Below are 15,453 nucleotides of genomic sequence, written 5' to 3' on the forward strand. Positions count from 1 at the left end.
GTGCCTAACCCCGTAAAGACATCCTTTGGGGGGAGGAGATTCGCTAGCTGAGTCTGAACAAGGAGGTCAGAGTAGGGTTCAGCCTCAGCTGAGGTTTGGGGAGTGAAAAACCAGCAGTCCAAACATGGACACAGAGTAGGAACAGAGAACTACAAACAGTTTTGCTTGCTGGAGAGGAAGACAGCAAGCGGAGAGCGGTGGGAGCCATGTGTGCCCCGTCGAGGAAGTAGCAAGGGTGCTCGCTGTAGGTGAAGAAGAGCCCCCGGGGAATGTGAGATTGGACACAATGGTGGCGTCAGACTCTCAGGACTGTGTAAGGGCAGATTCAAGCAGCAGGAAACGGGAAAGAGAAGGCCCGTGAGGAGCTGGGTTTGAACCAGAGCATTGGTGGTGGGAGTTGGGGGCAAGGTAAAGTCAGCTGAACTTGGTAATTGCTAGAAATGGAGAATGAGAAAGAGGAAAGAGCCTTGAATGTCTCTCAGGCCTCCACGCTGCGTGACAGGGACCTGCATCTCACCACCAGAGACAGGACAGGTAAGAGGGCTTCTAGTTCACAGAGGCAGATGATGCGTTCGGCTTTGGAAGTGCTGAATTCGAAGGAAGCGTGGAGCATCTTAGATAGAGGGGCCATTCCATGGCTGGGTGAAATTCGGAGTCGAGGTGTTGGCCGGGGATCCCGACTTGGAGAAGGCAACATAGAGGTGGCAATTCAGCCACGAGATTGAGGAGATCACCTGGGGATGGATGCGGTGGGAGAAGAACAGTGCAAATTTTAAGTGGCAGGGGGATGAAGAGGAGCCCATGTAAGAGGCAGAAGAAATAAGAAAGAACTGGCAGAATTCAGGACGAGAAGCACCCTTGTGGATATTTTCAGGAAGAAGGAATTGAACAAAAATGTCAAAATAGTAGCAAGGACAGAAATCTATGCCCCAGAGGTTTTGGGGACACTATCAGACGTGCTTGTGGTGGAACGGTGGGGACAACGGGGTATGGGTTGAAGGATTAAAGGGAGACAACGTATGGGATTAAAACAGGAGATAATAAAGTAGGAAGGTTTTTCTTCTGTTTAGGATGGAAGAGACCTTAGCAGGCTAACAGGTTGGAGGGAGGACACAAATGGTGGGACCTGAAGAGAAGGGGAGCAGTGGCTGATAGAGCCAGGCCTTGAGAAGGTGGGAAGGGAGCATAGATCAGGTGTCCTAGCTCAAGAACCCTTATCCTCTGAGACCCCTCACCTTCAGAGACTGGGGTGGCCAGGCGGGTGAGAAGCTGTGGGGTCTTGCCTATGAATGTTTACAATTTTATAGAAGAATCACAAAGGTCACAAAGTAGGAGGCACAGTCAGCAACTTGAGAGTGAGGAGAGCAGGTGCCCGGTGGGGGAACTAGAGGAGCACAGTGAAGGTCTGAAATCTCCAGGAACTGGCCAAGGACAAGGGGAGGTCGGTGAGTGCTGAGAGCTGGCTGAGGCACCTGACCATGGAATGGAAGCATGGCTGGTCTGCACGGTTCTGCGGTTTCTCTGCAACACCTGGGCGTGGCCAGTAAATAAATGAACACGCGAACATTTCACAGATATCCCATAGCTCTGTCTCTTTTCATGGTCCCCTCTCTCTACTCTTCTCTGCGGTTACTTGGCAGCCAGAAGCCATGGAGAAAGCTTGGGGAGTGAGGATGGGCATGCTGACCACATGGGGTAATGGGGTGCTTGGGGAGGATGGAAAGGAGAGTGCTGATTTCCGAGGAGCCTCCTGTTTCAGAATCACGTGGGGCTGGTGCACACAGGGGCGGAGAGGACGTGGTTGCTGCAGCACGCAGGCTGTGGGTATGAGCAGTGTGTTGAGGGAGGAAAGGTGGAGCACGGTCTCGGGATTTTGGTGGGTCCCCTGTGTTCTCACTCTGCCTCCGGCACCCTGTTCAGCGCGTCTGAGCTTCAAGCTCCCTCCTCCCCCCAGCTGCCTCTTTGCCCCACTTAGCAGCCCTGGCCAGTGTCCTGGGGTCACCCTCTCCCCACCCCCCAATCTGTGTGTGCCCTGGGACCCAGACTTCTCCTGCATCACCCTCTCCATTGTAGCCAACTCTCAAGCTGTAGTCCTGCGATCTTTGATATCTGGTGCATTTTTCCCCCCTCTGTGCAGCGCTCTGGAAAATCAAGGCTTTGAAATAATTGAGAGGGGTGAAATTGAAGTGAAAGGGAAAGGGAAAATGACCACGTACTTTCTGATCCGGAACCTGCATGCCTCAGAGGACGAGATCATGGGCAGACCTCAAAGCCTGCCTGATCGCAAGGGTGAGCATAAAGGAAAAGCCACATCTCAGTGGTGGATATTCTTCCCGCTGACAACAATTTCAGATGTGTTTAGTGGGGCCCTTAAGCATGCGGGGTCAGCCAGGATGTCATCTGTTCGCACCCCTTTCCATTTGGTCGAAGCTCCCAAGGATCAGAGCAGCCAGGATAAGCCCTTGCACCCCGGAGAGTCTTATGTTCCTTGAGGGGGGACGATGCGCCCGGCCTCAACGGTCCCTCACGCATTTGTTTTCAAGGTTCTTTCCTGCCCCAGAAAGGGGCTTTTCCCATCAGCCTTTCCTGCAGCTGGGGGACGATTCTAGTATCTCTCCCTGTTCCTCAGCCTCAGAACGGGCTTGCTTCACAACCTTCCTCATTTTCTGCTGGCTTCTAAAACTGGGAAGAAGGACAAGATCCGTGACTCACCCAGCTCCAGGAATGACAGGAGAGTGAGTTTAGGTTAAAACAACCCAGCGCTAAGCCAGCGCAGGGATCGCCATTTGGCTCACGGTTCTCACGCACAGCAGCAGCTGGAATCCGAGGAGGTCGCCCTCAGCTGCCCTCCGCCCCACGCGGCCAGTGCCCCTTAACATCTGCCCCGGTTAACGCAGGGAGGTGCTGACCCGAGGGGGAGACCCAGTAGCAGGAGGCAAACCTTCCTGAACCTCCGAAGCAAACTGGAGGAGGAAACGGATTCATTTTGACAGCAGCTAATCTTTAGCTGCTCCAGGGGCCTGCAGAGGAAAATATCGAAATCCAGAGGTTTCTTGTTGCTAATATGCGCAGGATGTCTCTTTGGGACTCATGAATTATGGTTACTGTTTCAAAAAGAGAGGCTCTACCAATAAAGGGATGGGTATTGGAAGAACTTCTAGAACTGTTTCCATAGTGTTTTCGGTGCACGTTAGTATCCCTGTGAGTTGCGATGGGTTTTGGCCACATTTTAGTGCTAAAGACACTGAGATAGAAAGATACATATTAAAAATTTGGGATAACTTTGGCTAATAAATACCGGAAGCCACCCTTAACAGAGTTTTTGGCCTCTGAATTTCTAGGCTCAGGACGCCTCGCCCACGACATCACCTTCTCCCTCCCCACAGGGAGGATTGCTAGAAAGGGATAAGCAATTTCTTTGTTGTCAAAACTAGACAATGTGAACGGGGAGCGGTGTTTTGCCACCTGATTGTGGGAGAGAGGAGACAGAGCTGGAGGCTTTAACATCAGGACAGACAGAATCCTGCCCAGAAGATGCCCCCAGCTCAAACTGGGTACGGCTTTCTCCCATTCCCCCTGCAGGGGTTCTCAAATGGGAAAGTTTGACAAACAGGATTCTAGAACGTGGTGTGGGTCAGTAGACTCTAACCTACTTTTCTGAGCTAGAAAAACAAAGCAACACACAACAAAAATAACTGAGAGTAGAATATAAGTAAGCTTGTCTCAGTTAAAAATCTCAGTATGGACCCTGAGAAAGAGGAGAAAGGATGTGTGTGTAGGGGGGTAACCCCGTCTGGACCCTAACCAGCTTCTCTGTGCAAGCTGGGGAAAGGCCCACTTTGGATAGGTAGCCCTCCAGGTATGGCTTATGGTAAAAGGAAAGTTACCCGCTCCTCTGGGCTGATGTCAGCACCCAGCCTAAACTTCTTGGCCAGGAATCTCTGTGCAGAGAAAGGGCACAACCCTGTGTGCAGAACCCAGAAAGATCTTGGCCTCTTTTCTTTCCATGCTTCTCTCAGCTTCCCTCGCCCCTTTCCCCATCAGCCGAGGATCTCCTGCGGTAAGCCTCAGCTGTCTGGCCCTGGGGAAGGGAGTGCCTGTCCCTCCCATCCCCACTGTGGTGCAGTGCTAGAGATGGCCCCAAGAACGTGCCCCCATTAACTTTCAGGGACCAAGGGACTTTGTCCCACACAACAAGACCGAGTCTCTCAAAGCCCGTGATGGAGGACAGGGATACAGAAACACTAATGTGTATGCTATTACTGTCCAAATTGGCCTCTTCCCTCAGATGATCTTCCATAGGACACACACGCTAGCTTTTTGGGGTGATTTGGAGGAGGTGTGGGAGGGAGACCAAGAAAATAAATGAGCAGATTAGAATTGCAGCCAGCACGAAACCACGGGGAGATGGCAGCCGGGCAGGGTGAGGGGACCTCGGCAGTGACCCTCCTGTGCCCTCATCAGTCCGAGCTCCTCCCCCACCTGGCATGAGGGGACACCCAGGAGGTGACAGGACCAAGAAGGGACAGCACCCCGGAGTGCTCTTCCTAAAGCTGTTCTCCTTTCTCCCCTTTGTTCTCGAAAGCAGGCGCGTTTGCCCCTTCATCTTCTAGCTGGTGAAGGCATTAGGCATGTTAAATGCCCTGCAGTCTCCCCAGCAGTTGGAACCACTGTCTGGTTGGTGCTGCACACAATGGGCAGCTGGGGACATACCCAAGGGGCGGCTGATGGTCAGAGGCCTCAAAGAAAGGCCCCCTACCTCTGCCGCTCATGAAGCCAGCTGGCCATTTCACTTCTCCTTCTCCACGGGCTTGTTTGCAGGGGCAAATGCTCAAGGGAGTCAAGACCGCAGAGCTGTTGCCATCATGCGGTACGAGGACAGCGAGCAGCCGCCCCCAATGAGTGACAAGGCAGATGGTGAGTACACCGACCGCTACACCCCCCCAGCGCCGCGGTGTGCGGAGGGAGGATTGCTGGGTTCAAAGGTGTGGCTTGTGGTGAGTGGCAAAGAGCCCGACGGGGATAGCTTGAGTGGAGTTTGGGGGCCTGGGGCAGGAGGCTTCTGATGGTTGCTTGTTGTATTTTGAACACAACCCACCCACCTCCCCACCCCTAGTGGGCCGGGGGACCCTCACTCCGGAAGCGTTCTCTATGCCGCCCTCCAAAAGAATGTTTAATACTCAGAAAAACATATTGGTCTCCAGGTACCCATGAAACAAAGTTTGTCTGGACGTCATGCCCTCGGTAGCACGCCACCTGTGAACAAGGAGTGCCAGAGAGTTCCGAATTGTTCCCACCATAGCGTGCTTCAGAGCGACCTCAGAGTAGTGACAATAGAAGTAAAGGCCCAGTGACTGTCTTCTCTGTTTTGTCCCCGAAGGTGGTAGGACTGGGAGGTCTCCCTCAATCCATGCCTACTCTTTACTCCCTGGTGAGCCACTCGTAGCTCCGACGCCCCTGGGTTTTGAGGGTGGGGACACAGAGTGGTGAGGAAGGACCAGAGATGGGCCTGCAGAATGAACTGCTGTAGTGGCAGCCCCCCCCCCCCTCATGCAAGAGGGTCCAGATGGGATTAAGCTTTCGAGGCGAGGCAGCAGTGTCTGTCTAAGAGCTTAGCTATAGTTATTTTTGTTAGACAGCATCTTTTGAGTGTTGCCTGAGCCCTGGCGGTGGGTGCTGTCCCGGTGCCTGAGGACTTCCCTCTAGTTCAATCCCAGAATCTGAGGCTAAGGGAATGANNNCCTTCAATTCTGAGAGGAGACAGGGTAAAACGCCCTTTACTCTGATCAGGGTTCTGGGGGAGTCTTGGACTCTGGGGCATGAAAGGCTCTAAGCAGACTTTCCGTCATTACTCAGAGGCATTGCCCTCCCCACCGCACTCCTTCCCTTCCTACAGTTGCATGTTTCTGAGTGATGTCCGATCTTTGATGGTATTACAGTACGGGATTGTGACGCTCATCTTACGTATGGGATTGTGACGTTCCTAGGTTCATTCAACAGCATCTCTTGGGAAACTGTTGATGCCCCAGGGAAACAGGGAGTGGAGGCCAGGCCTAGGTTGCGGTCTGTCAGTGCTCGCCGAACTGAAGACTTGAGTCCCTGCCTCACACGGCCTGCACTTTAGGAGTGGAAGACAGATGATCTGTAGCAAAATAAATTAGATCACTTTAGGTAGTGACAAATGTTAGGAAGAAGGTCAAAAACTGAGTGATGGAGAAGAGGGCCAGTGAAAGCTCCTCTGGGGCAGCAGCATTTGGGCTGAAGTGTGCAGGAAGGACCAGAGCTGGCCATGCAGCTATCATGGGCGCTTCCAGACAGCAGCATGGCTGAAGGCAAACATGAGCGTGGCAAGTTCAAAGAAGATTAAGAAGGCCATTGGATCTAAAGAGGGGTGGAAGGGGAAGGAGCAGGAGGGGAGGAAGTCAGAGTGGTCTTGAGCTTTCCTAGCCACATACAGAAAGTCTGAGCATAAGCAAGGGGCAAGGTAGGGGGCTGCTGGGGCTCCATGGGAACATTCCACAGGAGAAGGTCTCTGGCGCTTGCATTCCGAAATGACTGCTCCATAAACAGCTCAGGATGGGAGGTCTAAGAACTCTTCATGCTCCAAGAAGGTGGACAAACTCATTTTTCAAACTTGTGCTACGTGGGGATCCCTCCACAGAAGAAACCAACAGGTATGGGCAGGGCTGGGCTTCTTGCTTAAAAAAGAGACAGAAGTTTCTCAGCTGGGCCCCTGATTCCATATCTCCTCCAGCTGCTGCTTCGCCGGTATCAACAACTACAGAAGGAGAAACTGAGGCCACTTCAGTTTGGGGGTGAAAACTGGGTGGGTAGAGAACAGGCGTTTGTTGGGCAACTAGCTAGTGCTGGGCATTTTACGCACCTTATCTCATTTGATACAACAGTCCCATGACTGTTCCCATAACAGGTAAGAAACCTGAAGTTCAGAAAGGTGATGTAATTTAGACGAAGTCCCGCAAGGAGTAAGTGGAAGAAGTAGGACTGGATCTGTATGCTTGCTTGTCTTGGGCAGCCCGTGTCCATGTGAGCAATGGACCAAAAGGACTTCAGTGTTCCCAGGGGATAGGCCGCTGCGTGTGGACCTCCAGGCTTCACAGCGCTTCGGCCATGTTTCCCTCAGATCCTCTGGGCCCCCACTGAGCAGCTTTCTGGTTGTTGGGTGTGATCAGCAGGCACATTAGTGAGGACCAGCTCATACCCTGAGGGTCAGTGATAAACTGGGGTGTGAGCCAGAGGCTTGGAAATGAGGACAAAGCCAGCTGGGCCATTGGACCTCACTCTGGCTACCCAAACTCAGACCTACCAAATCAGAAATTGCTGGGGCTCACTGAATCTCTGTGGGGCCCAGCCGAAGTGTCTGCCGTGGCCATAGGAAACACTCCAGCAGGACCCAGGCCTGCAGGCTGCACCCAGGACCTCATTTGCACTTCAATAACACGCTTTTCTTTCACTCCACTGTGGATCTGGGTGTTAGATGTGTCAGAGGAGAGGCTCCCCGGTGCAATTAAACGGGAGTATTGAGCCGGAGAGAAATCAGTGTGTGTTGACTCGGATATTTGAGCAACCACCTTTCAGGATTGACTAAAGAGTTGGCCTTCCAGCTGTCCCTGCTGGCGGGCTCTTCTGGCATCCCGTCAGAGCCCTGTTAATGTGTTTTTCAAATTTCAGCTTGCTTCGACTTGTCTCCGAACTGCTTCTCCCGACAATTAGAATAATGGGTTCCAGGCTGACCTGCAGGCAGCACTTAGGCACGCAGCCCGGGCTCCTCTCTAGAGGTGACCCCTTCTTATAAATCAGCCCAAGGGGGTCCACTTGCCGGGTTCATGGTGGGTTAAGTCGGTTTGAAGGGCTTCTTACGCCCACTCCTAATTGTTCCTCTGGAGTGTGTTAGTGGCAGGGGTCTCTGTCTCTGAGTTCAGTGGTCTCCCTGCCGGGGGCTTTGCTGATTCCCTCAAACCTGACTCCCCATTCCCGACAGGAGGGACTTCCCCACCCTGAGCAATCCCCCGGGTGACGGAGTCTTGCGTGAGTTTGCGGTCACCTAATTGGCAGGTCCTTGCCCCTCACTTTGCAGAGTCTTGACAATACAAACGTCTTTCCCAGATGTGTCCAGGGAGCTGGGGCCCAGCTGGTTCGGAGCCATGCTAAGAAGCCTGGGCCTGTGTTTCTGGCCCCCAGGCCTTTCAGCGGCAGCCTTTCTGAGGCCTTTCCTTTTTTTTTTTCTTAAAGATTTTATTTATTTATTTGACAGAGACAGCCAGCGAGAGAGGGAACACAAGCAGGGGGAGTGGGAGAGGGAGAAGCAGGCTCCCAGCGTAGGAGCCTGATGTGGGGCTCGATCCCAGAACACTGGGATCACGCCCTGAGCCAAAGGCAGACGCTTAAGGACTGTACCACCCAGGCGCCCCTCTGAGGCCTTTCTAAGCATGGCTGTCAAATCTTCCTGACCTTTTCTACTTGGGGCCGATGAATGGCATAGTTGTTTCGTTTGTTTTTGCTAGAAGACTGGCCTTCATATTTATTTATTTATTAATATGGGAGTATAGTTGACACACGTTGCCACATCTGTTTCAGGGGTGCAACGCAGTGATTGGACAAGCGCGTATGTGATGCTGTGCTCACCACGGCGTAGCCGCCATCTATCACCGGGCTGTTTACTACAGTACCATTGACTATATTCCCTACGCCGTGCCTTTTATCCCTGAGGCATCGTTGTTTTTAAGTTCAGGCTTTCTAGAAGTTGAGCTATTAACCCAACAACGTTCTGTAGAAGGAAGATCCTGGGAAGTACAAGTGAACTCTTGACAACTGAGGCGTTTACTGATGGAAGGCCGTTGTCAGTCTCAGGCTGAAGTCCTTTGTTGTCAGCCTTGATGTCATGGACCGGGCTGTGGCCTCAGGAGCCGGTCAGCATGGGAAGGCAATGGGTAGCAAGGCATCAGACTCAGAGGGCTGGGCCTCACCCCAGAAGTGACTCAGTAGGCTCAGAGGGGGTCTTCCAACTCTGGTTTATTAGTTGACCATCTCCAAAGGGCATTCTGATGAGCTGCCAGGCTAGGGGACCACCATCATGGTGGAATGAGATGGAGCTTGAAGTCAGAGTTCCTGGGGATGTGTCAACGGCCTGGCGCCCTGTAGCCAGCTGTGTCACTTTGGGCAAGTCCTCTTTGCTTCATTTTCTCAACCTGAAAGCAGAGTGCCTGCTTTACCCGGTTACCTTGAGGAATATATGAGATGCTATGTATAATCTGGAAACTGTAAAGTGCTGAAGACATGTCACGTATGCCAACAGCTTTGCCAATGAGGGACCCTACTGTTGGGAATTCACTCACTTGACAACTATGTGATGGCAGGAACAGACAGATCAAGGATGTGGCCTCTGCTCTGGTCTCTGGAGAATGCAGGGGCTTCTGCTGGAGATCTGGTTGCTCCAGGTCATGGCCTCTTTTGCCCATGGACAGAAACAGGAAGCGAGGGGATGGGTGATTCTAGAAAGGCAACCACCCTCACAAAATCTGGAGACCCCATTGCACCATTTTTATAACTAGGATAAAATTCTCTCACTGGTGGAGTTTCCCCCAAAAAAGATCACTTCTAGAATTTGTGGCCCCTTTCTCTGTTCACACCTAAAAAAAGTATGGTATGGCCAGCCTGACCGCCCCCCCCCCCCAGGAGGTAGATTCGCCGGAAAATAAATCCAGATGGAACCAAGTAGGAGGAGATAAAGTGTTTCTGCACACACAGAGACGATTCAGAGTAAAGGTCAGGCTGGGTGCAGGGTGAGAGGTTCAAGTGGGAGGGCTCCCCAATGGCAGGCACCATGTGGGAAGCACCCAAATGGGGTGAAGTCTTGAGGACGACTGAGAAGACCCAACAGAGAGTCAGACTTCAGGTTCAAGCCAAAAGTCCTGCCCTCATCATGGAAAGTCGGTACTGAAACCAAGACTCGGTTTCCCACATCCTATTCTATCTAGGAGGTTAGATACAGATGAGGAATGCAGATGAGGAATTATTGTCATCACAAATGTAAGAATTCCTTCCTATAACCCCATGTCATACCCTTTATGTCATAGAGTCCTGTCTGTAATGACCAGCCAGTGACCCAAAGTCCATGTACATTTCCCTAGGCAGCAACATTTTCCCAAACTCTCTCTGCTCTCACTGCTGCGCTACGGCATCCCCCAATTTCGCATTTGACAACACCGTACAAGCAATGGTTGTTTTCCAAACAGGGGAAGATGTCTTCTACAACCACTTAATTCATTTTTAATAGCCACTGAAGTGGGTTTCTGTGCTGTTTTTAATTCTTTCCTGGGCTGTGTTGGTTTGCTCAACTGAAGATTATTTATTTATTCATTTATATTATAGAAGGAATATTGAATTATTATTACTATCTTAAAACCAGAAACTGAAGATAAATCAAAAGAAGAAAGCAAAAGCACCAGTAATTCCATCACTTGGAGAGACTACTATCGAATTTTGGGGGCCTATCTGTCTAACTTACGTACGTGAGGGCCCCATGGTGCATGTGTAGACATGTGTGCTTCTCCTTACAAAATTGGGATTGTCACACATACACTGTTTTGTAACTTGGGAGGTCATGAATTTCTTTCCTTTGAACATTTAAACACATTGCAAAACAGAAGAGGGAAAATTTTAAGAAGACATAATGTGCACGATGCGGTATAGTTGTTTCCCACGTGACTTATGCTGTTTGCTGCACACCGAAAGTCACATTTTGCATTGCATCAAGTGGAAACTCCAATTATTTTATGCTTCTGCAAATTTGTAATACATCTGTGATGTCCCTGATATTCTGTGAGTCCTAACGTTGCCTCTGAATTTTCCAAGAAAGACTAATTGAGTTTTGGTCTTTAGAGGTTATCTAGATATCAGTAGTCCATGGACGATGTACGTTGGAATTCTCAATGAGAAAACTTAATTAACCACGACATACATTTTCCAACTATGCACAATAATGAGCATTAACCGTAGCAAGATGACGGTACTAATAGGCAGTCCTTGGGGGTTGTGAGCAATGGTCTTATAAGAGCAAAAGATGAGTGAGATTTCCTTTCCAGCAAACAAGGAAATTCTTCCACCATCTGGAGTGTGGAATTGGATTGGGGTAAAATGTCAAATATATATGCGTAGACATTCCAGGAGAGTCTTGCAATTCCATACTGATCAAGTCTTGTTTGAATCGTCAGGCGGCATTGGTTCAAATTGACAAGGTCATGTTTGGCCCGTTAGCTTTCAATAATGCTGTCTCAGTTCTCCCAACACGATGTTAGCCGGCCATTTTTTTCTGCTCGTCCATCGGGTACTTTTTCCTCAAGGACGGAAAAGGGAAAGAGGAAAAATGGAGGAGAAAGAGGACCACAGTTAAGACACAAGTGAGAAAGGAAAAAAACTGGCCCAGTTAGAAGAAAGAAAAATATGCTGTGGGAGCAAGGGACATGAAGTGGGGGTGGAAGGGAGGGAAGTAAGTTGAAAACTTTTTGAGAAGAGAAATTAGAAGAAAGAAAAACACGAGAAAGTGTTGAATAACGGGGAGGCTAAAGGGACTGTGAGTTATTCTTTCCTAGTGTTGAGTTTACTTCCAAAATTCTTTGTGAGAGGTAAAGCCAGAAAATAGATGAGTCGTCTTTGCTACAAAGAAATTACGGTGCTTTCTGGAAGTAGGGGCACGTCATACACGGAGCCTCCCGTGAACAGCAAAAGAAAAAGATTTCCTTTGCTAGAGTCCCTTATTTTAGCAATGCCAACCCCTTCTTGTTCAGTTTGTACTTTTGTTAAGGTGACCCCCACTTTTGGTACAATTCCAGAGACGCAAAACTTGTTCAGGCACTCACAATACTGTCTTGCAGAGGTTTTCTCTCGTGGGTTCTCATAACTTCTCTATGAGTTGAGTGGGAGGCAGATGGATTGTGTAGTAATCCTCTTACATCTGGAGAAACTGAGGCACGGAGAGAAGTTAGACGGGGGGGAGTTCAGTTGCCCCATTTAGTGCTGATGGGCAGTGACAGAGCCGGGGGCAGCCACGTCTTCTCAATAGAAATAATTACATTTCTCTCTGTAATTAACTCCTTTCCCCTCTATTTGCCATGATACCACAACAAAACTGATCTCAAACTTTTCAAACACACTGTCCTTATCACTAATCTTGCATATTTCCATTTTGGAAAAATTTTGTTCCTTTAAAAATGATAATAGTGCTTATAGTTCAAAGAAAAACTATACCATAATAAGCTTTGTGATTCAAAGTGAAAAGGATAAAGGGTTTTGGGAATAATAAAACTTGTAGAGAATTAGCAAAAACCAAAAACACCCATAGCTGAATAATTAACAGTATCCAAAGAGCATAACATATTGCTAAGCGTGATTCAGTATTTTGCAAAGCAGGGGTGTGGGGGGGGGGATGTACTACAGAGCTCAGATGAATGTGTAGCCAGCGACATCTCCACTTACGTAACTCCCCTTTGGCCATACCCTATAAAGATGCCACATTTGAGGGTCTTACGAACCTTGATTCCTTGTCAGATTAGCCCTAACTTATGCATGAACTGAATATACCATATGAATCCTCAGCCAGGATTGCCCCGGTGACCTGGTTCTAGGTGTCCCACCCTCTCCCTCCTTGTGTGCTCCAGGCTCCTTTCCCAGTTTCTCACCTCATCCTGGGCCAGAGACAGGGGGGAGACTGGGGACAGGCCCAGTAGCCCCAATCTTTCCACCTGTATATCACCACTTATATTCCTTAATGACTAGTACGTTAGCAGATTATTTGTGTTGAAAACTACCCATTGCTTTTAGGATCCAAAAACAAGGTTAATCACTGATCCAGGTTCAGGAAGGAATCTGAGGTGCTAACAGCCCCTTCTGGAGAAAGAAGTCATTCATTACTTTGGGAACAGAAGGCTGAACCTAGAAGCTCCTCCCACATCTCCTGATTTCTAGAACACTAGAGCCAAAAACCTATTACCTGAACCTCTCTGAACCTCGAGTGTCTCTGGAACAATGATTGGTGTAGAAAGAAAGAAAGAGAAATAAAGAAATAAAGAAATAAAGAAATAAAGAAAGAAAGAGAAAGGAAGAAAGAAAAAGAAAGAAAGAAAGAAAGAAAGGGAAAGAAAAGAGAGAGAAAGAAAGAAAGAAAGAAAGAAAGGGAAAGAAAAGAGAGGAAGAAAGAAAGAAAGAAAGAAAGAAAGAAAGAAAGAAAGAAAGAAAGAAAGAAAGAAACGGCAGTGATCTACGACTTGAAAACCTTCGATGCTAACCTTTGCAAAGGAAACCACAGGGAGAGAAGGATGAGGTGGTGACAGGTTTTCCATCAGCCTTCTTTCCATTCCTTCTCTGAGTCCTGCTCCCTCCCTCCCTCCTTGTGTGGCTCCGTTGCAGAGGTAGTTCTCCAGGGCCTTGTCTCTGGGCTCCCTCCCATGCTTAGAATAAGAACTGGCGTCTTGAGTTTGCACTCTGTGTTATCATTGTGGTAATCACTTTCTGTACATCATCTGATTTACTTATGACAACAATCCTGGGAGGTAGGTGTAATCATCATCTCCCCACTTTTCAGATGAGGACAAACAAGGCCCAGATGGGTTAACAATGAACTGTGGCCGTCCTGGGTGTGAACCTTGGCCTGTGTGATTCTGACGCTCAGACCTCATAGACAGTCACAGAGCCAGGGAAGTCTGGAGGCTCGGGGCGGTTATGTGAGTTACACACAAGCCAAGATCTGGTATGTAGCCAAGAAGATGACACAATGTGGGACCAAAGAAATGCAATAGCAACAAGGCCGAGGTCTGTATGGGCTTTTTCAGCCTCGGTCACAAAGACGTTCTCCTGCCCAGGAGGTAGGAGAGGAAGCCCAGAGTGCCCGCACTGTGTTTGCTGGGGCCGAGCTCAGACAGAAACCCCCTGACCACAGAGACCAGTCTGAAGCTTGACTGATTGGCTCACCTCATTGTCTCGTTTCAGCTTCTGATGAATTGGCACCTGAAGGGAGTTCAGTGGCAGGACAGGACTCCGTGGAGGCAGCCGAGACACGCCGGTCTTCAGATCAGACAGAGACACCTCACTTTCCTGATGTCGCCCTGCCGTCTGCTTTCTGCGCTCTGCTGTAATACAGGGAGAACCAACCCCGGCTTCATTTTTCCCTTACTCGGTTTTATGGAGACAAAGAAAAGTAACTTCTTTTCATTTCTTAGCTCAAAACTTCTTAAGCTGCGTCTCTTCCTCATAGTCCCTTTGAGAATAAAAGTCTAGAAATGAAACACAATCCTGACAAGTTTGGAAAATGTGCTTTTACAATTCTCAGTTCAAAGCCAACCCCCCCCCAACTTTGAGACTGAATGTTTGTTCCCACAGATGATAAGTTCGGCTGTGGGGCCTCCTTCTGTTTTCTTCTAACAGGGGTGAATGCCTTTCATGCTCTCATTGCTATGGTTCCACTGAATCCTCGCCTCTGAGTGAAAGCCCCAGTGGCCAACTTCAGAGGACACCCTGACCTCTGAGCGCGTTGTGTGCAATGTCTTGTTTTAAATGATGGTGGGAGGGAAGGGGGAGGAGGAGGTGGAGAAAAGAGCCCCAGACCCCGCAGTTTATAAATCACCCCATAACACAGCCGGGATGTGAAAGGCACCCGGCCAGGGGTTGTGAAAGGAAATAATTTTCATTCCCAGCCCTGGGAATTATGTGAGCAATAGAACAAAAGCTGTATTCCCCAGGGATTTTCTGAAAGTAAGATGGAGGGGGAAATGTGCAAATCACAGGAAGGGCAGAGTTAGGAAAGACAGGGAAGCAGAGCAGAATGCGGCCAGACCCCCAGCTTCCTTGGCCAGCCGCCTTCACGACACAGAAAGCCCTAACTGCCTCTCGCTGTGGGGATGGAAGCACCTTCTGCTCGGAGAGTGTCGGGGATGTTCTCAGAGGCTTGGGGTGGGGGCAGACGGGGAGTGGAGATGGGGTACAGGCTATGCATCTGCATTTGGGGATGGCCAGAAAATTATTTCTCTTTTTATCTAGGTAAAAACGAAAATCTGAAGGCACACATAATGTTGTGATTCACCCTTGCTAGGACCTTACTTGGCCCGAGAGGCATTATCTGCTTTCAACCATTCCCAAGAGGGCCTGGGCAGGACCTGACTCTGTCCCCAGCTAATCCCAGGGGCAGAAGGGGAAGGGAAGGCAACAGGAGTTGAATTCCCTACTCCAGCCTTCTGGGAGGCAACTGGGCCTTGTGTCTGGGAACAGGCAGGTGTGGCCCGTAGCTGAGCAAGGCTGCAGCAAGCAAGGGTTGACTGCGTGCAAGGTGCAGAGGCAAGAGATGTGGGTTCTTGTCCTGACCCTGCTGTTCGATATCTTGGTATCTCAATCTCACCCGCTATGAAATAGGGTCAGTGACAGCAGCCCCACCTACCTCAAAGGTTT

General features: G+C 49.7%; 1 protein-coding gene across 1 annotated transcript in view; it reads left to right on the forward strand.

The window, feature by feature from the left end:
• The window catches only part of LOC103677696 (guanylate cyclase soluble subunit beta-2-like), a 42,295-nt gene extending 27,968 nt beyond the window's left edge, over window positions 1–14,327 (forward strand). Inside the window, exons 12-14 of the mRNA XM_040620961.1 lie at window positions 2,138–2,289; window positions 4,822–4,917; window positions 14,002–14,327. Of these exons, the coding sequence (XP_040476895.1) occupies window positions 2,138–2,289; window positions 4,822–4,917; window positions 14,002–14,147 (394 nt within the window). The 3' untranslated portion in view covers window positions 14,148–14,327. The remainder of the gene's footprint in view (window positions 1–2,137; window positions 2,290–4,821; window positions 4,918–14,001) is intronic.
• Window positions 14,328–15,453: the final 1,126 nt, after the last annotated feature.

Source organism: Ursus maritimus, unplaced genomic scaffold (genome assembly GCF_017311325.1).
Source record: "Ursus maritimus isolate PB19 unplaced genomic scaffold, ASM1731132v1 scaffold_10, whole genome shotgun sequence".
In the NCBI taxonomy this organism is placed as follows: Eukaryota; Metazoa; Chordata; class Mammalia; order Carnivora; family Ursidae; genus Ursus; species Ursus maritimus.